Source organism: Myxocyprinus asiaticus, chromosome 2 (assembly GCF_019703515.2).
Source record: "Myxocyprinus asiaticus isolate MX2 ecotype Aquarium Trade chromosome 2, UBuf_Myxa_2, whole genome shotgun sequence".
Classification (NCBI taxonomy): Eukaryota; Metazoa; Chordata; class Actinopteri; order Cypriniformes; family Catostomidae; genus Myxocyprinus; species Myxocyprinus asiaticus.
In genome coordinates, this window is record NC_059345.1 from 27697201 (window position 1) to 27719537 (window position 22337).

Below are 22337 nucleotides of genomic sequence, written 5' to 3' on the forward strand. Positions count from 1 at the left end.
AGAACTGCTTTCTAAAACACAGCAGCATGTCCAGACTTGCCCAACACAACATTATCTCCCATTGCACAACAACAAGTAAACAAGATGTTCACACCAGTTCACAGTTTCAGGTCTGTCCATGTGTTACAAGCTCAATTAGTTGTCTGTAATATTTTTCCATGATTAATTCCTCATATGTTCCAGGTGTGTTTAAGTTTAACCAGTAAATACATTTGAATGAGGAAGTCCAAAAATTTGCTGAAATGCTTGTTTCTTTAAGCCCATTGGAGGGATATAGACATAAAGTGAGGGGCAGTAGAAGTGGGCACGGCACGTAAAGCAGAGTTAGCTATGGATCGTTTTCCAACCGCCGCCACCGGAGCAGTGTGTTTGTTTTCATACCTGAACTCAGCTGTCAATCAGGAAGAACAGTGAAGAGAGAGATGAGATCTGCAAAACAAAACCACAAAGCAGGAGACGCAGGATGTCTGGAGGACGTCCAAGCCACAGCAGTACTTGCTCGATTGTCTGAGAGAGAGAGAGAGAGAGAGAGAGAGAGAGAGTGAGAGTGAGAGAAAGAAAGAAATATTAAAGAACACATCAGATATATGCCAGAGAATTTTAATTGCCAAATTTAATGCAAAGAGGTGCTGCTGGTGCAATTAATGCATTTGACATTTTTTATGTATGAGAAGCTATGGTTCACTTCAGCGACATTTAATTTTTAAATTAAAGACACCGCCACCCTAGCACCACTCATTCATTTTTCGATATTTTCTGGACACTTCTTAAAATTAATTTGAATTCATATTCTGGTGGAATTTTAATTAGGCTTTGTCATTTTAATGGGATTCATCAGTCAATCAGAGCTATTGCGCTTCTGCACAAAGCCGTTTTGTTTCTATCGCCTTGAACGTTCAGATGTCCCTGACTGTTTAAAACGTGATAAAACGACTGGAACTCAAACCGTACTCATGCAATTAGAGTATACAAACAGCGACCAAAAAAAAGAAGAAAGAACAAAAATCTGAAAACTTTGATTTTGAAAGAGTATTGTGCGATCGCATAAAAATGGTTGATTTTGGAATAAGAGACCCCTCGCTCTTTTCTTAATCAACCATCTACATGGTTGTGGAAAGAACGTCCTGTGGTCAGTAGATAAGTAGATGCTCTTTAAGAGAGGAGCAGGACTGAGTATGATTTTAATGGGACTCGTACCTGACTGAGATGCTCTTGGACAGAAAGCAGACTGTGAGTGTACAGAGCACTGATTGTTCCAGCAGCTGGATTTACTTAAAAACATGATTATTCAATTTAACATCACCTTTATTCTTAATGGCTTTAATAAAAGCAGAGAGCTCATACCAGTGTATATATGTGACATTACATTTAGGAATAAGCATGAAAATGCTTAACCCTTTGAGACAATTTTTTTTATTTTCTTTATTTTTTTTGCATTGCTATTCCATCTCATAAAATGGTATGAAACATAATTTAATAGCGTTACACATTATAACTACTAATAAGGTAAAATAAAGAGGAAATTTGAAATGTCACTAAAATAATTTGACATATTCAGAGTAATCAAAGTTAAGCAAAACATCACACATTTCTGGTTGCTTATTGATATTTGATCTGTGCCACATAAGGTTGTGGATAAGAAACCATTCACCATACTCTTTTGAGACATTGTTCCTTACCTAGAGAGAGAGGAAACCTTCTCCACCCATCAAGCCGTTTGAAATATTCCTCCATCTTCCCCATCCTCTAGTGGCACGCTCTGCATTTTTCTCTCCCTAACGCCTCAATAGTCAAACTGTTTGCCCTTATGTACCCAAGTGAAATATGAGCCACTGTAAATTATTATTCTTTGGGCCACATTTGCAAGATGAATGCAGGGAGAGCTGTGCTCTGTTTCTCTCCTAATGAATTGAGGAATTTAGCTTGTGGCGTTTGGCTGTAAAAAGGCACACCTTGTTTGCTGCCTCTCCTCACATGGTGTTATTGAAGGTTTTTTGTGAACAGAAGTTTGTTTAGAGGAAGACAGCCACTGAGGCAGCCCAGCACACACCCACACTGTTCAGACCAGAGTAAAATCACTTCTCTGGACACTAAACCACATGGTATGCATTTAAGCTTTCCTGCTAGGCATATATTTTCATTTTTAAAATCAGATTCACAATGTCCTACACTGTTACATACGTCAGTCCGGGCCTACAGTTTCTCTGAGGTGGTGAAATCTAGTTAAACACAATTATTCACAAATTAAAAACATCTTTGCATGATATGTGCCACTAGCAAACAGATCTTTAAGGCAGTGAGCTGCAGTGTTGGGAGAGCTAATGTTTATCAGAGGGTGGCTTGCAGAGCTAATATTCTGCTCACGGGCGTGTAATGCAGTTTAAGAGCTGGCAGGGCCGTAGCTGGGCTGCTTTAGCATGTTTCATGCTGGATTTCCGACTACAGTAGAGTCTCCGAACTCTATCTCCACCCCAGCCTAAGCCCCTAGGTCCAAAGGGGACATTCACCGCTACTAATGAAACCTTTATGGGTAGGCACACAAACACACACACATAGACATATGTAACTGAGACTCAAGCACAAGGTAGGCCTTGAATGTTTGCCTAGTTTGGTTGTTGACTCTAATCAGGGCCTTTTATTCTCTCTAATGATAACAATAATAATAATAAAACAAGAAGAGGTCAAGGCATCTAAGTGAGCTATGAATGGGTGATTTTAAAAGTGTGTGCTCAAGGACAGCTCCTTTCTCAGCGGTGACCTCGGCACAGACCAGATTTGATAGGAGAAACATTGAAATGCACACCAGGAGCTCTCTGTCCAGTGTCAGTCTGTGTGTGGATTTTGTGGTAGGTTTAGCTGTTATCTCAGAGGGACTCTTTAATGAAGGGGTTTGTGTGATGATGAGGATGCTGGGAGAAGAGCAGGGCTCTTGCATTATCTTAATTACACTCGTGAGCATCGCTGCTGTAGTCATTAGATTATTAGTTGGCATTAAAGTGCCACATGAACGTCAAGAACATGAAGTGTGTCTGTGCTTAAGAGCCACTCTGTTGACTTTTGGTGTCAATCAAGTGTTTTCAAGATGGGAGGGAACAAATATGTGTTGACAGTGTGTAGTAAGATTTAATTTAGTATGTGTTAACACACTTTGCATATAGTACATAAACTCATATGCATACATATATAGGGTTGGGAGGGTTATTTTTGAAATGTATTCCACTGCAGATTACAGAATACATGCTGTAAAATTTAATTAGTAACATATTCTAAATACTTTGGATTACTTCTTCAGCACTGTTAGATTTTTTCACTTGTTTTGACTATAATGTAAGACAAAATACACATGTTAAAAATACATTCTCTGAAAAACTAAATATCTTATGCAGTGTTGTTTCTAAAACAAGATAAATCAAACTGATCTTGTTTTAAGGATTTTTAGATATTTCTACAGGAAAACAATAAAAAAATTATTATCAAGAATAAGATTTTTGTCCTAATATCAAAGGTCTTACTAGAAAAAAAGAAATTATGATCCAATGTGAATTTTCTTGATAAAAAAATATGATCGTACCTGGTACGTGCATGTAAAATGACTAGAAATAGCATTTTAGCTTAGTGTAAAGCTGACAATTTACACAAGGTTTATTTCTGTTTCTTCTGCTCCAAACTTACTTCAAACTTACTTCTCTGTCTGCTCGTATGAATGTAACACATCATAAGAAATTATTTCACCGCTGTTCAGATGTACTTTGGATCGCATCATTTATATGTGTAAAAGTTTTCCATCTGAAAGAACTAAATATTAAATGAAACAAATGACAATAAAATGCAAAGTAATCTCTTCAGTAATCAATAATACTTTATGAATGTAACTGTATTCTAATTATCAATGATTTAAATTGTAACTGTAGTGGAATACAGTTACTTATATTTTCTATTTTAAATATGTAATCCCGTTACATGTATTCCGTTATTCCCCAACCCTGTACATATAAACATACAGCGATACATCCCACATGGAATCAGCTCACTTTTTTTGCATTTTCTGCACTGATTGTGGGGGAAACTGTGGAATTCTGAAGAATAGATTTAAATACGTTGAATAAAAAACCCCCAGTGTTAAATAGATCGACAGTATTATCTGTATAATATAGAGTTTTATTATATATTAAGGGTATTATCAAATTGGCAAAACATAAACATTTCCATCTTATTTAAACAACATTTATTCATTTATATTAAGGAAAAACAAATAAACATTTGATTCAGTGTGGGCCTAGCCATGCATGCTCACATACACAGCTAATTTCATTTAAAATCTCACAGCGCTGTATCTGGTTTGGCACTAGTGGAAATTGAGGACAAGACATTCACCCTCTTTATAGCCTGGACAAGAGCTGTAAATTTGTATTATGTTAAATTTGAATGCAGCATTTAATGGTTTTTTGAGTTGATGATTTGAGCTGCCATATGCTTACATGTGCTAGCAGGTCCTGGTGCATGCTAGTTAATGAAGTTTTACTGGCAGGATCAGCAGGGTTTCGATCATCACATGAGGCAGCAGGCCAGGTAAAACAGCTGTTGGTCATACCGTATCAATTCAGGAGCAAGGGTAACAGTTTTATTAACGTGATATCACTTAAAACGTTGCTTGTCATTCAAAAACACAAATGTGCTTTTTAACACTCAGTCATCTGTACTTCACAAAATTTTAGTTAAATGTTTCTCTCATCTTTTGTTTAAAAATAAATAAATTGTAGAAAAATTTACATTTATTTTTATTGCTGAAAGTAAAAAAAAAAAGCACAAATAAATTGTTGAACATTTTTAAATGTATTTATTTTGTTTATTGCTTAAATTATAAGTATTTTATTGCAACAAGTGTTTAATTGTGTATTTCTTAAAAATACATTTTTACTCTTATTTAATTTATTTTAAACAATTATTTTAAGTATCAGTTGCAGTTTTAGGCAGTTATGCAGTTATATTTATTTGGATATACCATAGGTAAATTAAAATTTCTGTTGAACAGAATTATAATGATTTTGCCTTGGGGTCCTGTCTTTAGATGCAACAAGCTTCTGTAGGATGAAAGACCATTAATAGTGATAGTAATAGTATCTGTGATCATCATTTTTCAGTTCTCTTTTATTACTCTAATAGTTTCTTATTGATGTTGACAATAAAAAATACATTGACAACAGACATATTCAGATTTTGAATAGTGAGATTTAACACAAAAGAACCTTCAGAGTTCTTGTGTGTACAGTATGGTTGGCCTGAAAATCATTAGTGCTTGTTTTTTTTTGGTATAGATGAGGGAATATACCTTTTTCACAGACTTTAGCCACTTCAGCCATGCCAGCTATCTGCCCCCTTTGCCCAGACTCAGCTTGGGCACAATCGCTGCTTCTGGAGCCCTCTTAATTTACTTAGGATGGGCTCGCAGCATATGGGAGCATCCACAAAAGCCGACTGATGGAGAGACAAATAAATTCCAGTATTCGTACATTAGTGGGGAAAAAAGTCATTCACATGTAGTAATAATGGTTCAGCTGTCCTAACCAAAGGAAGAGATGAGAATAGAGAGCCCTTCCCTCTTTTGCCCCTTTTCTTTTTTCATCCTCTTTCTTTCTAGTGTGTGCCTGGATCTTTTATCTCTCTTATTCACATGAGACTCTTCAAAGTAACAAGCTGCCCTTCTTTCCCTGGTGCTGGACTTGGAACTCAAATTAGGGACTGCTTGATTAGAGGGGAAAGGGGGGTGGGCTTGTCCTGGGGTGGCAGAATAGCTGTTGGACAGAACAAATCGCACCCCTACAAAGTGTCTTTTATCTGCTGGCCCCTCTCTTTGACAGCTCCCTCTCTTGCTCATTCACTGCAGTCACAGTTGTTTCTCTCCAGTATTCTAGTTAGGCATTGTGGGAAATGTCATCAAATCTGGTTTGTGACACTGAAAGGGAGAGGAAGGTAAATGTTCGAACGACGTTTCATTACGTTTGCTCATACTGTTTACGTCCAGTCTCAACCAAGGATAAAGGAAGCTCACGTACCTCCCTTAATTCTTAATTTCTTCCTTTCTCATTCTTTCTTTTCCCCCTCTTCAGCACAACTAAGTGTCCTGAGTGGAATGTTATGTCCTCAGCCTGCCGTGATGAATTAGACAAACCTAACCTGCACTCATTATTTAGCTAAAGAGGCATCTTCTTGCCAGACTTGTCTATTGCAGGAACGGCAATGCAATGAGACACCTTTACAAGAGTAGCCAGACTCACTGTTCAAAGCAATGCAATATGCACCAGTGCTCTCTTTTTCAGCACTCTGCAGTCAGGCCAAGACTCTCCATGCCCCCTGCCAATAAAACTTTTATCTGCTTTTAAAAGGGATCTATAATTCAACACAGAAAGAATAGGTTCTCGCTACCAAAATATAATGCACATTACAGAATGAACTAAACGCTGTTCAAAATTCAATCTACGAAAGTACGGCTCACTTTAGTGTATTATTATGAAATAAACCACTGCATGTTGTCAGAGGCGCTGTTACAGACTGAAAACAATGAGAAAGTACCAGAACAGAGCAGAAATCTGAGGAGGAGTGAGAGACAAGGGAATGCATTCACCATTTTGGGGGGGGGGTTGAACTCTGGACAATCAAGCCGTAGAACAAACAATGGGGCCTCTGTTAGTATGCTGTTTGTGTTTGTCCGGACCGGCAAACACAGACCCTGTGCTGGGCCCTCCTGAACCTGTGGATCCTTAGTAAGACATGGCTACTGTAACATGTGTACGCTCGGTTACCAACCAACACACACACACACTAGGGTTTGCAAGGCTACTTATTTTTACTAGTAGGCTAGTAAAAATAGGCCCAGAAAAGTAGCTAAGTAGTTGGTTACTCGACAAGTCAGTGTTTACCCTACGTAAATGACTGAGAGGATGTCTGTTTTCCACATTTTAAAAGCTTTGACGGATAATTCCAAATGATGTTTGTCATTTTGACAGATATAATTCAAGAATGAAAATCATATAAATCATAGCACGTCAATTTTCCCCTTAACCGTCTTTACTGTGGGAATACAAATATATTACTATACAAATAATGTATATTTGCTTGTATTGGAAAATGTATCTGCACACAAAGAAAATACAAAGGATGCAGTTTGTAGATTGAGGAATTTTCCTATTGTTATAACCATATAATAAGCACAACTAAAATTATGTGATCCACGGGAACTCGGCATGGACTGAACATGTCGACCAGTGGCAAACCTAATTGACATACCAAGTAGCAAGTACCAAGGAAATTGGTACTTTAATTCCCCAAAGTGGCATTCAACTGATCAAAAGTATAGTCAGGACATTACTGATGTAAAAAACAGCACCATCACCTTTTGAAAAAAGTCATTTTTGATCAAATCTAGACAGGCCCCATTTCCAGCAGCCATCACTCCAACACCTTATCCTTGAGTAATCATGCTAAATTGCTAATTTGGTACTAGAAAATCACTTGCCATTATATAAAATACTGCTGAAACTACTCTGAAGTAGTTTAAGAAGTTCTGAACATTTTTTTATTATCAAATTGTAATAGTAATTTTTCACATTATTAATGTCCTAACTATACATTGTGATCAACTGAATGCCACTTTGGTGAATAAAAGTACCCATTTCTTTCCATAAGAGCAAAATCTGTACATTATTCCAAACTTTTGGCTGCCAGTGTGTGTGTGTGTGTGTGTGTGTGTGTGTGTGTGTGTGTGTACATACACTACCGGTCAAAAGTTTTGAAACACTTACTTATTATATATTATTATTATTTTTCACATTTTAGAATAATAGTAATGTCAGCACAGCTATGGAATAAGATAAATGGAACTATGGGAATTATGTTGTGACTAAACAAAATCCAAAATAAATCAAAACTGTGTATATTTTAACATCTTCAAAGTAGTCACCCTTCACCTAGAATTTGCAGACATGTACTCTTGACATTTTCTCAACCAGCTTCTTGAGGTATCACCCTGGGATGCTTTTTAAACAGTATTGAAGGAGTTCCCATCTATGTTGGGCACTTATTGGCTGCTTTTCTTTATTATTTGGTCCAAGTCATCTATTTTTTATTTTTAAATTAAATTTTAGATTTATAATGAAATAAATTAATATGATGGCACAATTATATTTTTGTCTACAAAACTAATTTCATACATTTAAGCATACGCCTTCAGATCAAAAGATTTTTAAGATCATGAGAAACAATTCAGTCAAGTGTTTCAAAACTTTTGACCGGTAGTGTGTATGTATATATATATATATATATATATATATATATATAAAAGAGTAATCCTGATTGTGTGTTAATCTATGGCAGAATAGAGCGCAGTGGATTGTGTGATTGAAATGTGTGATTGAGTTGTCAGGAAGGCTCCTGAGTGGGCAGAATTGAGTCCAGATGTTTGCCCCTCAGAAGGATATGAGTCTGGTCAACACCCCATTACCCCCCCCCCCCCCCATGCTGGTTGACATCAAAAGCCCTTCTGACTTTGTGGAGTGGCTCTCCCTTCATCCACTGAGAGATACTCCGCAACCCCCTAGCAACCCTCTATCACACACCCACCTCTCTCGCTAACTCTCTCACTCTCTTTCTCTCTCTCGTGTGGGGGCAGATGTCAGTCCCGTCAGTAGCCACTGCTAAATGTGTTCCTTCATGGCTCAAGCCAAAGGTTAATAAAATCTGTAGCAAATGTATCAATTTTACAGATAAGCCATTCACAACAAGTGTAGTCGGCTGAATAAAAAGTCAATTCAGGCTCAGGGAAACCACATGCAGTAGAAGCAGTGAATGAGCGCTTTTAGGTGCCTTTTTTGAGAGAGGATAAATAGGGAATTGCAGCCTCTGTCTCTCTCTTTCTTCATTGCGGCGGCGATGGCAGCACAGGGCAGACCATTAAATTGCTTTGAATGGGGGCTGGAGGTTGACAGGCCCTATTAAGACAAATGGCCTTCCTCATCGGAGAGATAAAATAAATCAGGTGTTTAGTCAAATTAAAATAGTTGAACTAGAGTGGGCCCCAGGGAGCCCCTATGGAGAAATTCAAGACAGATGTGGCCAGAGAAACATAGGAAGGCACCCAGGAAAGAATTTAACACTGAGCTGGCCACAAGCCAAGGGAATCATACAGTTCCTACGGCTCTCTGGCTCTTCTTGAGGTTACTCACAAAAAGGAAAAAGAGAGAGAATGCTTGCCATGAGAGACCTAGTTACCATCCAGCTTCTCACAAGCAATTATGGCTACTTTGTAATTCAGGGAAGGATCACTTAGCATTGATTAGCAAAAGGTGCAGCACTTCCTCCTGGAAAGACGTCTATGAGGCATCCTTATTGTCTCGTGTGATTATGTGATCAGTAGCGATGCTATGTTTTATGTGCATGTGTATGTGTGTGAGATAGAGGTAATGAGAGGATACAAAGGTGACAGTGACCCTGTTTGCAAGAGGCACGTCAGTTTCGAGGTGTTTGTCTTGGCTCCTCCCTTAATGAGAATTGAGAGCAGACATTACACAGCAGCGCCTCAGTCACGACAAACGCGCAACTGTCGCCAACACACACACACACACACACACACACACACACACACACACACAAACACACTTGCCCTGTATTGTCTGTCACTAATCTGCCACCTTCACTCGTCTCGTGACAGCTCCTCTTATTTAATGGGAACAATTCCATTCCTCACCATCTCTCAGTGAAGCTGTGATCACCAGAAGTGGAAAGAGAGAGTGGGGGCTCGCAACCTTCGCACTTTTAATGAAGCTTTTCTGTTGTCAGACCAAGGCTGTTCAGCTGATACCATTCTTGGCTTTGAAGGAGCTAGAGTTTCAGAGGACAGACCATACCTCCTTCTCTCACTGCCTTCTGTGGTGTTCAGGAATTCTCTTGACTTAGACATCGCAGTCTTGGATGCTCAGCATTTGTTGTCTCTGTTCTAGCCTCTCAAGAACAAACGTATTGATCCCAGGAGCTTCTCTGTGGGTGCTTTTTATATCTCCAAGGAAGGTTACTGATGCACAGATCAATTAACAAGGGTCTGTTTTCCATGGCTTGCTTGCTTTGTTTGCTCTTCTGTCTCTAGGAAAACTGGCCTTGATATAGAGACTATATTTAACAAAAGGTGAGGGACATCTGGCTGATGTAACATTAGACGTAAACCTTTTTCTTCTCTCTGCTGGGAGAGTGTATGAGGTCAGGGACGCTCACTTATGGTATGGAATACCTTTATCTACTGACTCCATATGCATATCCAGAAGGGAGAGTCCTGAAATGTTTGCCTTGTTTATGCACACGCTCATGGGCCTGTGTGGTTGACTGGTTGTGTTCTGGCTGCAGGTACTCCAGAGAGTCTTGCAGAAAAGGAGCACCAGCTCTCCACCATGATCACCCAGCTCATCAGCCTAAGAGAGCAGCTCCTCACCGCCCATGATGAACAGAAGAAACTGGCCGCCTCGCAGATGGAGAAACAGCGTCAACAAATGGAACTGGCACGCCAACAACAAGAGCAGGTGAGAATGTGCACACCTGAACCTGCCCCATGTCTCATTGGCTTCATATTTATATATCCTATAAATCCTGTTGCTTCTTTTAAAGCCTATCTAATTAAGACATTATTATCCATGCATCACCTCTTCTCACTTTACTGTCTCATTCATCAGAGGAGGTACTAAAAACAAGATTGCTCGTATTTGCTTTTAAATAGGTAATGAGTTTTCCTGTTTAGTTATTTAATTTACTTTATGATGTTCCACTCCTAGACAAACCCGGGCTCAGCAGTTGTGAGGAAAGATGCACAAAGTATCAGTTATTATACAGTGTATAATTGATGAAATATGGAAGAATGTGGAAATTGATCCCTATTAGATCAGACTTGGCATGAAAAGTGTAAATGTGAAAATGTGTAGATCATGCAAATGAGGCGTAGTGAACGCATCAGCAGATAAGCACAGCTCATGAGCTCTGTTAATGTTGCAAAAGATTCATCTACATATCCACTGTTTTTATAGCTAAACCATATAATTGCTGTCAGTTTATTTTGCAGATGCATAAGTGTATATTAATGTTGTCTACATTTACCTGATATAGATGCACACATTTCTGAATTTGCCCTATTAATTTCACCCAATTCTGCACATTAATATCCAAGTTCATGAGGATTTTATCTTCATTTTATGCTTAGCTGATTTTAATAAATGGTTATGGCAGGAATTTACTGTTTTGCAAATGCTCAAGAATGCATCCCATTCCATTAATGACAAGCAAAATGGAAGGAAAGGAGGGGGGCGAGAAAGTGAGAGAAGGGGGGGGGGCGGGGGGGGCTGCCTGAAGTTGGGATGTCATTTAGCCATCCAGACACGACACAGTAATTAACTGTTGACACTAGTGAAGAAGCCAGCACAAATTAATCCTGACACATTTGCAGACGGGTGATATCTTACAGTGAACACTTTGTAATTATATTTGAAAATGAAAATGAAATGACACTTAAACCTAGGCTGTAAGGCTCACTGAGGAGGAGGAACGGGGGAGTCTGAATGGCCGGGAGAGAGGGAGAGAGGGAGGGCAGGAGGGAGGGATACATTGAACGATAAAGGCCCACCCTTGGGCAGACCCAACCAGGCTTTCACCCTGCTGCGGATCGCCCGGCCAGACCCGGCTGTGTATAATACACTGGCTCTGACATTAGCTCTTCACTGATTACAGTTATTAGGGTCAATTGGTAGACGAGAGATGTTATCCACAAGCTCTGATTGCATATATTATCTGTCTGTATAAATACATGGTACAATGAATTCAGTTGCACTTACATAGACATCCTTTAATGTGTTGGGCCTTTTAAATTCTATTAGAGTGTTAGTGTTCTGGCTGCATTCAGCTAAACAAATCTTTTTGCTTTCTCAGATTGCCAGACAACAGCAGCAACTTCTGCAGCAACAGCACAAAATCAATCTCCTTCAACAGCAGATCCAGGTCAGTGCCCAACTTTCACGTTTTCATCTTCTCTTGACTCATCATGTAGTTCTACAAACACTGTTATTTTGTTATTACAACTGTCATCAATCAAGTTACAACTGTCACCAATCTGGATAATTGGCCAATGGTAATTCGGAAGGGGCTATAGATGAGTAGAATAATTATCACTCCCTAATTAATGAAGAAAAAGGGAAAAAAGCACAAAAAATGAAAGAAAGCTTAATGACACCAAGTGGTGCCTGTTTGCATGTTTTGTGGAAAAGTGCCCTAAGGGTTTGTGACATGAAAGCTGCTGGTAAATACCTTTGAAATTACACTGTCCCAGTGCAGTGATGTGGCAGCGGCTTCAGAAAACAGCACAAGCACTACTGTTAGCCCCAGTTCTCATTGTATCCGACACTGGAAAAATCACTAAACATTCATTTGCTTTAATGCATTGCATTGACTGCATTGCGGCCAGCTATTCAGTAAACGTACCATGTTGACACATAAATTGCATAAACCATGCCTTTTACAAATATTTGCTGCTGTAAGTCAGTTTGAGTGATCTTTTGAAGCTCTCTCTTTATAAGAGTATTTCAAGAATAGACTCACTGAAAGTTTGCTCTTTGCTTAAAAATAATGGAATTGGATTAGTTGCAAAGTACACAGAGTGGTCACCCAAATCTGTTTTCTCGACACAAAGTGGATTGCACTTTTTTTTTCCTCCATCAAGCAATTATGTAAAGTGAAAAACTGGAAATACAGATGGAGGGAGAATTCACATCAGTTGAAAAAAGAGAGAAAGCTTACAAGGGCTTCATAAATAAATTTGATATATTTGCGAAGAAAGGTTAGGGTTAGTCTGTAGTAATTATAATTGGCTTTATATCAGAAAGAATAGAAGTCTATGGCATGTCTGCATTCAGATAGCTAAGTAAACATGCGTGCGCATGTGTGTGTGTATGGACAGATGATGGTTTGGTGTGTGTGGTATGTGTAGTTCCATCAAGCAAGGCTGTTTGACCACCCAGATTGAGAATGGACATACACAAGCTGGTCAGTGGCAGTGGTCTTTAGACATACACCATACAAACATAAAAGACGAGGGAACAGAGAGTAGCCCATGCCAGGAGATTCTCTCTGTCTCCTTCTCTCGTGCTTTTTTTTTTCCTTTCGTACATTTATTGGAGACAGGTACATGTCTCCCCACTCCTTCATTCTTTCTCATACTTACGTCCAATACACCATTATGTCAGTGTGTCCTGTTTCACATTTTTCATCTCTTTTTACACACTCATCCTATTCTCTGCCTCTCAGTCCTCACTTTTCAGTCTCTTTTTCATGTCTCATATATCCCTCTGAGTTTGACTTACTCTTCAAAGCCTCTGAGCTTGAGGCCCAACCGATGGAATCCAAGCTGGTTTTCTTCTCACGTGCCGAGAACCACTCTAGCAGTCACTGCGAGGTTAACCATCAGCCTTTCTTTTTCACTCTACTCAGAAGTGTCAGGTAAAAACAAACCACTGTCTTATTTACACAGCCCGGAGCGTAACAGATTTATAGCGTGGCAGTAAAACCTCTTTCAAGTGCACTTCTCAAGAGAAAGACCCAATCTGTTAAAGGCCCCTGCTGTTGAAGAGCCCGCAGAATAGCCACTGTGCTACTACCGTCTGTTTGACGCACTCCAACACTCAGTGCATGTGAGAAGTACCACTCTTCACTTTCCAGTAGACAGGCCCCTACACGCTTACTGTGTGTTCAGTCAGTAGCAATGGAGCAAGGATTTGTGTTAGGATTTGAGTCTCCTGGGTTTGGATAACTAGTGGTGGCGCTCATATCAAGCAGCAGTCTTGGGGAGTAAAGCCCAAAGTATACTTCGGTCAGACGGGATGCTCTGGACGCGTGACGCAAATCTCGTCATCAACAGATTGCGTGAGCACTGAACGTGCGCAGCCCGATTTTTCTAACCGCGCTTCTTTGAACACGCAGAATGCACATGCGCCTGGAGTTATTTGCACTAATTAGTGAGTCCACAAGGTGGCAACACTTACATTTGAGCCATGGTTGTCACGAAGAAGTGCTAGCAGATGTTATCGCTGCTAAACATCAGGAGATGAAGGTAAAAACAACAACAGTTGATGTGCAAGTCAAGAACGCGTGTATGAGGAGGTTTGGAGATACCTGCATTCCTATAACTCAATTCTGAAGGAATATAAAGATATCATTATGGGTCTAATCTCTTGAATAGAAAGTCCAGTGTCTCATAGTGGTTGTAGCGCACATGAGGCAACGCCTGTGTATGCATGCACAGTTGTGTGGAGTATACTTTGACAGGCTTGCGTTTGACTCGGAGCGTTTGCGTCAAAATGGAAGTATACCTAGGGCTTAACTAACCAAAAGTAGCAACGCTATTAACTTAACTACGTTTTTCACAAAAATGACAGTAGCTCAGCTGTTTTGAAAATTGTATAGCTTTGCATCAAAGAAGGTTTTACAGCCAAGCAATCTGAGCCAATAATAAAACTGCTAAAATCTCACTCATATGTAGCACTGAAAAATTTAGATTTGTTTTAGGGAATTGGTTGGTTCATGTAAAAGAATCAGTTCAAAAAAAGTTCACTACCAGTTCACTAATTTGTTTCCCTGCGTGGCATTTTAGGTCTTCTTATTCATAGCTAAATATTTTGTAAAATGCTAAAATATTGTCCTTAAGTAACTTCAGTGTAGTTAGCTATGTTTCTACTTTTTAAACGTTAGCTTGACTGAATGTCTAGCTTGAAGCATGGTATGCTGCACAGTTTCAAAGCAGCTTCCCCAACACTGCAGCCCTGATCCCCTTTCTCGATGGTACCACCCGTCCACGATTAAAACAAAAGAGATGGTCAACATCTGTTGCTGTTGATGGCTGTTACACAGGGTCCTTATCATAAATGTTTATACCCAGAACACTACCAGAAACAGAGAGACACCAATATAGTTGGGCTTAGGACCCGTGCTATTTTATCATGCTTTTTATCTTCTCTGACTTTGTTTCCATATACCATTACCATTGCACGGTTGGTCATAAAGAAGAAGGGAACGTCAGAACACAAGAGTAGGATGCAGTGGTAAGCCAGAGGAGGCTTGCTAATGCAGTTCACTGGTACTCTGTTTTCATTTGAGCTAGCTCTACAAAAAATGCCCAGTGCTCTTAATATACAACAGCTTTGAGTTAATTAGTATTCCAAACAAGCTCTTCAGCCTTCATGTAGCAGACGTAAAAGTTGAGTGGTAAAACAGCATGCGAGGATTGGGTTTCCTTGCTGTTGTGTGGAGCGTGTGCGTGGTTTAAAGAAACAGCCTCGCCATCAAAGTGCTACTGTTTTGGCTCACAGGGGAAGTGGCATTTTAGACCTTTATTGATGATGTAACTGATCACATCACTGGATTCTTTAAACTGGACTGAATGGGGTCCAAATAAAACCATCATGCCTGTAACCCAATACATTGCTGGCTCTGGCAACCAAATTCTGGTTTTCTCCGAAAAAGCAAGAGAGTTGGAAGCTAGCTTTGTTTGAAACTGTACATTGCCCAACTCAGACCACTTTTAAATTGGCCTTCTCTCTGATTCATCCATTCACATTTTTTACAAAGAGGGCTGAGTGATGGAGAGATTGAGTCTTTGTCTTTTCGGAGTTACAATGTCACTTGTTTAAAGATAGCAGATGTTTAGATTACAGTGTTAGGAGGCTTATCAGAACTTCCAGCTCAAGGTTTTGCTCTTATTTATTTCTTTAGCTAAAGCCTCTTGTTAAGATATTTCATATGGCAACTAATTCCGTCCAGGGACTGGATTACCTTTATGCGATTTAAGTACAAACTTAAAAGCGCCATCAAAGATTGAGGGAGAGGCTTAGGAACAATTAAAAACAAATGTCGAAAGTAAATCTTAATCTGCAAGAGAAAATGTGTAACTTATGTAGGACAAGTAAAGCCGGACAAATAAGACCAGGTAAAAGTCACTGCCTTCAACAGGAAGGCCAAAAAAAAGTCACTAAGCAAGTTTGTATTGTTCTTTAGAATCGGTATTTTGTTATTAACTATTTTTTATTGATTCCATGCAGCAAAACAAATAGACACAACAGAAAATGCACATGAAATCAAAATTCTTCCCCCCGAACATTAACCCCCTCACCCGACACAAACAAGTACTCCAGTGGTCAAAAGCCAACTGATAAAGACACATAAATAGACAATAAAACAGCAGAAAATATTTAGAAACATAAAAAAAAACCACTAGTCTCTCTCCGCTGCCCCTCCCCGAGAGCCTTCCAAAAAGGCTAGATAGCTGCCCCATTTCCTGATGTATATATCCATGTTGCCTATCCTTCTATATACCATCTCCTTAAATGCCGCCACCCTGCCCAACTCGATGCACCACTCACGAAATGAGGGCACATCAGTCGACCTCCATCCCCTGAGGATTACCCGCTTGCCAATCATCATGCCGGTCAGGACCCAGCTCTCCATTTATCCATCACTCATATTCAGGACTGCCCCATCACCCAAAATACACAGTCTGGAGAAAAATGAAAATTGAGTGTCCACTACATCACACATGAAGCTCTGAACCCTCAACCAAAATTATTGGATCTTAACACATCCCCAAAAAACATGGGTTGTGTCCCCGTCTTCTGATTGGCATCGCCAGCAGGTAAGTGTGTCTTTAAGACCAAGCCCAATCTTAAATTGCATCAGACTTGACATTTTTTTAATCCTAGCCCACACTCCCTCCTCCAATACCAAGTTTAAATCTTTCTCCCATAATCTCTTGAGAGAAGTTGAAGCTCCGTCCCCCAGACTCTGAATTAACAGGGAGTAATACACTGATGCCTCATGACCTTTTCCAAAAGCAGTAATCACAACTTCCAGAGTATCTATCACTTTAGGGGGTGTATGCTACTCCCAAAAATAGTACAGAGCAGGTGGCGCAGCTGTAAATATCTAAAGAACTGAGATCTGGGAATCCCAAAATGTTGAATCATATTTTCAAAATATCTCAACACTCCACTCTCATATACACTACCGGTCAAAAGTTTTGAAAGGTAGTGTAGGTCACCGAGCGTACTAACCTCCCTCAAAATGCACTCTGACCAGCAGAAAGGGGACTTATTAATACGTAATTTTGTTTTCAGCCATATGCTCAAGGCAACATTTAAATAAATGTCCGAATAAAACACTCTGGACACTTTTGTCCATACCGCATGCAAATGCGAGATATCGGGGTGTGACTTAACTTCTCCGGTTAGTTTAATAGAAAGGCTTTGCAATGGCAAAATAGGGGCAAGAAATTCCTGTTCAATACAAAACCAGGGAGGGGCTCTCTCAGTTGGAAGTGACCAATGAGCCAAGTGTCTGAGACCGAATGCATAATAATAAAACAAAATCTTAGGTAGGCCTAGTAGAATCGGTATTAATCAAGCAGAGTGATCCGGGTTCCGCTGACCTGTTTACAGAAGCCAGTCTCCTTGACAGTTCCTCTCACTGTTGTATTCTGCCTCACAGCTTTAAATTCTGCTGTATTTTTGGAGGCCGAAATGAGCTCCCATACTATACGCAGCTTCCACTATAGAAACAAAAATCACATATGAGATTAAGGAGACACAAAGTGATTAAATAGAGACTTAAATGAAGGCAAATGGTTACCTCATTTTTTACCTGAGAAAAAGACCCCAGTAATCTCAAATGCGTCTCCTCTAAAGATCCTCCATTGATTTCAACAATGTCTCAAACTGTGCTTAGATTTGACAAGACTGCCACTGGTGTCAAAAGTGAGAGATTTATGATGAGCTCAAACATTTCTCATAAATGTTTTGTGATGATATCCACTTTGATTTTATAGTTCAAAAGAAGCAAAACTTTGTCAAATGATACATGAAACAGAGAATTTTTTCACCAAACATATTTTTTTATTACCATTATGGTATTGATAAATGATTAATCACTTTTTTCCAACTCCTATTTCTTTCACTTAGCCTGAGCTGCCCAGGCTTTCGACATGTCTGTGTTGATGGAATATATGATGTTAGATCAGAAAAATATAATTTTTAATCATTTTTAATATTTATGATAATGGCTGCCATGCTCAGTTAAGATTTCAAAGGTTTATTCATATGTGCATGTCTATTAGGTAGTATTGTCTCTTTCTGGGCGCTGTTTTGTGATGGCAGCTGTAAATTCCCATGCTGGACTCTGGATAATCTGTTCTGGAGCTGACGTGCATCTCTAGCTCAAATTTGGCATGGCTCCAGGCATTCCTGCACGCTGGGGCTGGTACGGTGTGAGCTGAGGTGACGCAGGGAGGAGAACACACAGGTGGAGGCAGGCACATCTTATTGTATACACACACACACACGCACAATCATCAGGAGAATAATGATTCTCTCAAAGGTCAGCATGAACTTTAGATACTGGGGAGAGAGGCGAGGCTACAGCGTATTTGAGGAAACATTCCAGTTGAGATTAAACAACTGTTTCTCTATGAGAATTATATTATGATGCTCATATAATGTCTCTCATATCACTGCAAACAAGAGCTTATTAGCTCTCTTCCCATTCTCCCTCCTTAGAGACAGTATTGGAAAGAGAGAGAGATAGACACTGAGCTCCATTTGTCAACGGACAGAGATGCTGTTTGTCCATGTTGGGGCATTGTTGTGCTGACCGTCGCTTCCTGTGTTGTAAAGCAGAGTGCCGGTTCAAACACTCTGTCATTGTGCAGGCCTGGTTCTACTTATCTAACCCCAGGGCTCCACTTCCTCTTGCTGCTCTTCTGAGAGAAACCTCCACGTGGCTGTCTTCCGCTGTCCTCCCTCTCTCTCTCTCTCTCTCTCTCTCTCTCCTCTCTTCCTCCCACCCGTCCCCCCTCTCCCCTCTTTCTTCTGCCAGCTCCGGCTGGATCACACAGATCTCTTGCTCTCCATCTCTCACCCTCTTCTGGCAAGCGCCACTTCCCACTCACTCACCGGCGCCTCATCCACTTCTCATTCTTAGACAGACACAGAATCTGCATACTTTTTCAATTTTTCCACACTGAATGTGGGGGACAATATAGGAAAAAAGTACTAAAAAAGTACATTTTTGTGGGCTTTTACCTTTAATTGGACAGGATGGTATAGAAGTGACAGGAAACTATATGGAGATGGGGCAAGGGGGTTTGGTAAATTACACAAGCCAAATTCAAACTTGGGTCACTCACAAATAAGTGCAAAAGGTGCAGGAGAACATACACTCCCATCATTTGTTCAAAATGCTTTCAGTGTGCCATTATAATGAAGAAGCACAAATAAAATTAGAGAGATGCATAGAATTCTGTGTTGGAATTTTGTGGAAATCTGCAGAACTTTCATTGTCAGTTTCTGCAGATTCCATGCAGCCCTACTCATTTCCTCTCTATTTACTCACTCTGGACGTATTATCAATTTAATACACTTACAGATGACATATCACACAATTCTTGATTTTGAATTTATAACATATTTTTGATCTGTAATGGGTTTAAATAAATAATGAGATGAATGGGTAATTCTACACTTTACTTTTCTGTTATTTTCAACACTTATGCCGGGTTTCATAATCTGTATTCCAGCTCAGTGGCAGAGGAGTGGCACTATTACAGCTAAAGCAGAAACTGTTGTCAACATTCACTTCAAAGCAGGAAAGGTTCCCTCACATGTGGTTTTAAAGGGTGTGGGGGAGCAGTAGCGAGCCTCTAAGGGTTAACTGATAATAGCTGCATACAGCCACCAGATTAAAGATTCTTTTTAATTATACACGGCTAACTACCACCATAGCAAAGCCAGACAGACTAAAGACGACCTGCGCAGATGACAGACACAATGTGCGAGTGTGTTTGTGTGAGTTGTGAACTGTCTGAGAGGCTGGTCAGAAGGTGGAATAGTGGGCCTTTAGGACATTCTTTTCTTCCTGTGGACTGACAAATATCCTTAAGTGTGTGTGTGTGTGTGTGTGTGTGTGTGTGTGTGTGTGTGTGTGTGTGTGTGTGTGTGTGTGTGGTGGGGGGGTTACAAACTGGTAATTACAAGGGTATTATGCTATAAATGTGGTTTATGAGGACATTTCTAGTGTCCCCATAATTCAGATCGCTTAAAAAACATACTAAACAATGTTTTTTTGAAAATGTAAAAAAGTTTTTTGTGAGGGTTAGGTTTAGGGGTAGGGTTAGGGGATAGAATCTATAGTTTGTACAGTATAAAAATCATTATGTCTATGGAGAGTCCTCATAAGGATAGCCGCACCAGTGTGTGTGTGTGTGTGTGTGTGTGTGTGTGTGTGTGTGTGTGTGTGACTGATCTATCTCATATGAGTGCCATTTCCCTAGAGTGAGCCCTCATAGGCATGTTTGTCAGTAGGAGAGAAGGCCAGACAAAAGGGTTAATCAGAGCCAGCTTTCTCTGTACATCACTCACACTAACACAAAGCATACACATCTGGCTTTGTTGGCCACTACAAACTAATTCAATCTTCAATAATTCGATATGTATGTGTATTTTGATTGTGTAATTGTTGTATTTGATTATAAAACTTGATGCATACGTCCTGTCATCCAAGAAGGTCTTTGTAAGATTACTGAATATGACGAGAATAATAACAGGTTGCGAAGCCCCATTTTCCTCATCCTTTGGTGCATCAGAGCTCACAAACAGGAATAGAAGAATTATAGCAGTCTGTTCTGAGAAGTTGCATAATGGTGTTCAGGTCTCTTCTCTAGCTATTTTGCAGAGCGGTGACAGGATTCACATGGGAAGTTGAACAAAAAGAAACTCTGTCTGCACTGACAGAAGAGAGCCTCCTAATTAAACACACAAGACTTTGAGGAACTCATTCGTTATTTATTTTTTCTGAGAGAAAAGAGACCTCACTCAATTTTTCTTTGGGGATGTGTTCAATTAATGTGAACCAGTCGAAATGAATACAAGTTTTGTGATTTGTTATAGTTTTATTGTTTGTGTGTGCATGTGTTTTAAAGGAGAAGACCATATTTTTAAATAGACTGTGGCCTGTTAACATATTTTTTATTTCCCTCAGGCTCGGTAGAATTTATGTTAAGAGAATCGTAATCCGGTTACTGTACAGCAGTTTCATCTCCTCATAGTCATATTACAATCACCATTATTTAGCCACTGCATATGAAGCTAATTACCATAGCTTTGTCTTTAGCCCAGAGCCATTTGGTTTGCCTTTTTAATTCAATGAACAACAATTAAATCCAATATTTCATTAAGCTCCCTCAAATGCGCCAGGCGCCATATAATGGTGAATAATTCAGCTCGGGTTTTTAGATAAATATAGGGGTGTCTAATTGAACAAAGATAATGCTCCTAATTTGCCTCTTGTTAGATGGTTTTGGTTGTCTCCCAGCACCCTTGTGATCTCTCATGCTAAAGTCTCATTTATGCAGAGACAGTGCTGAAAACAAGCTATGCTAAAAAAGAATGTGTTGCCAATTAGCATTGTCTGCCAGGCAAATAGATTGTAATAAGGAAGAAAATGAGCATGGGTGCTCTGTGTTTTTGTCTGCGTATGTGTGTCTGTGCATCTCTCCGCACACTGCCCTTCTCTTTACAGCTTGGAGTATGCAAGCTCTCCTCCACTACCAGGATGAGGGCCATAACGGTCTCATCAAATCCTCTTGGCTGGTGCCCAGTGCGGCGGAGCCTGAAACACCCTCATCCTCCATTTAGCCGAGACTGTTAGCTGATGAAGAGCCCAACATGCGAGAGCGGAGATAAAAGAAAGCGGTGACCCGACACATTAGCCCCCTTTGATTTAATATATTGACACTTGGATACAAATAATTCCATTTAGTGTGCTTGGTTGGAGGGTGGGGGATCAATTTAATTAGTTATGAAATGTGACTTCTTGTCACAAAGCAGGAGAAATGCTGACGTTATATAAAGTCATGTGCAGTTTGAACAATAAAGCTTTCGTAGGCCCCGTTTTAAAACTTAACGATGCATAAAAATGGGCCTAATAGTTACATCCTCACCAATGGGCCATGATGCTTTTGATATTAAGCTAATGGATGAATGAATATAGAATGTTAAAAGACAGTTCAAACAGATCCTGATATTAAAAATATAAACAAATCACTTGGCCGGACAGAAATTTTCACAGCTCTGTGCATTTTAAAAGTTTGTCCAAGGGGAACGACTAGTGGTGCCTTCTGTATTGCTTTTCACTGTATGGTCAAATAATATCACTTTTTTTCTTTAAACACTCTGTGGGTCCAGACCAACAGAAAGAGAAAGGATACAGAGATTGACATA

General features: G+C 39.7%; 1 protein-coding gene across 19 annotated transcripts in view; it reads left to right on the forward strand.

The window, feature by feature from the left end:
* Positions 1-22337, forward strand: part of LOC127450578 (transcription factor SOX-6-like) — a 178689-nt gene that overhangs the window by 96775 nt on the left and 59577 nt on the right. For all 19 annotated transcript variants that reach the window (XM_051714888.1, XM_051714843.1, XM_051714933.1 and 16 more), the window contains 2 exons: positions 10390-10562; positions 11956-12024. In XM_051714888.1, coding sequence (XP_051570848.1) covers positions 10390-10562; positions 11956-12024 — 242 coding nt within the window. The remainder of the gene's footprint in view (positions 1-10389; positions 10563-11955; positions 12025-22337) is intronic.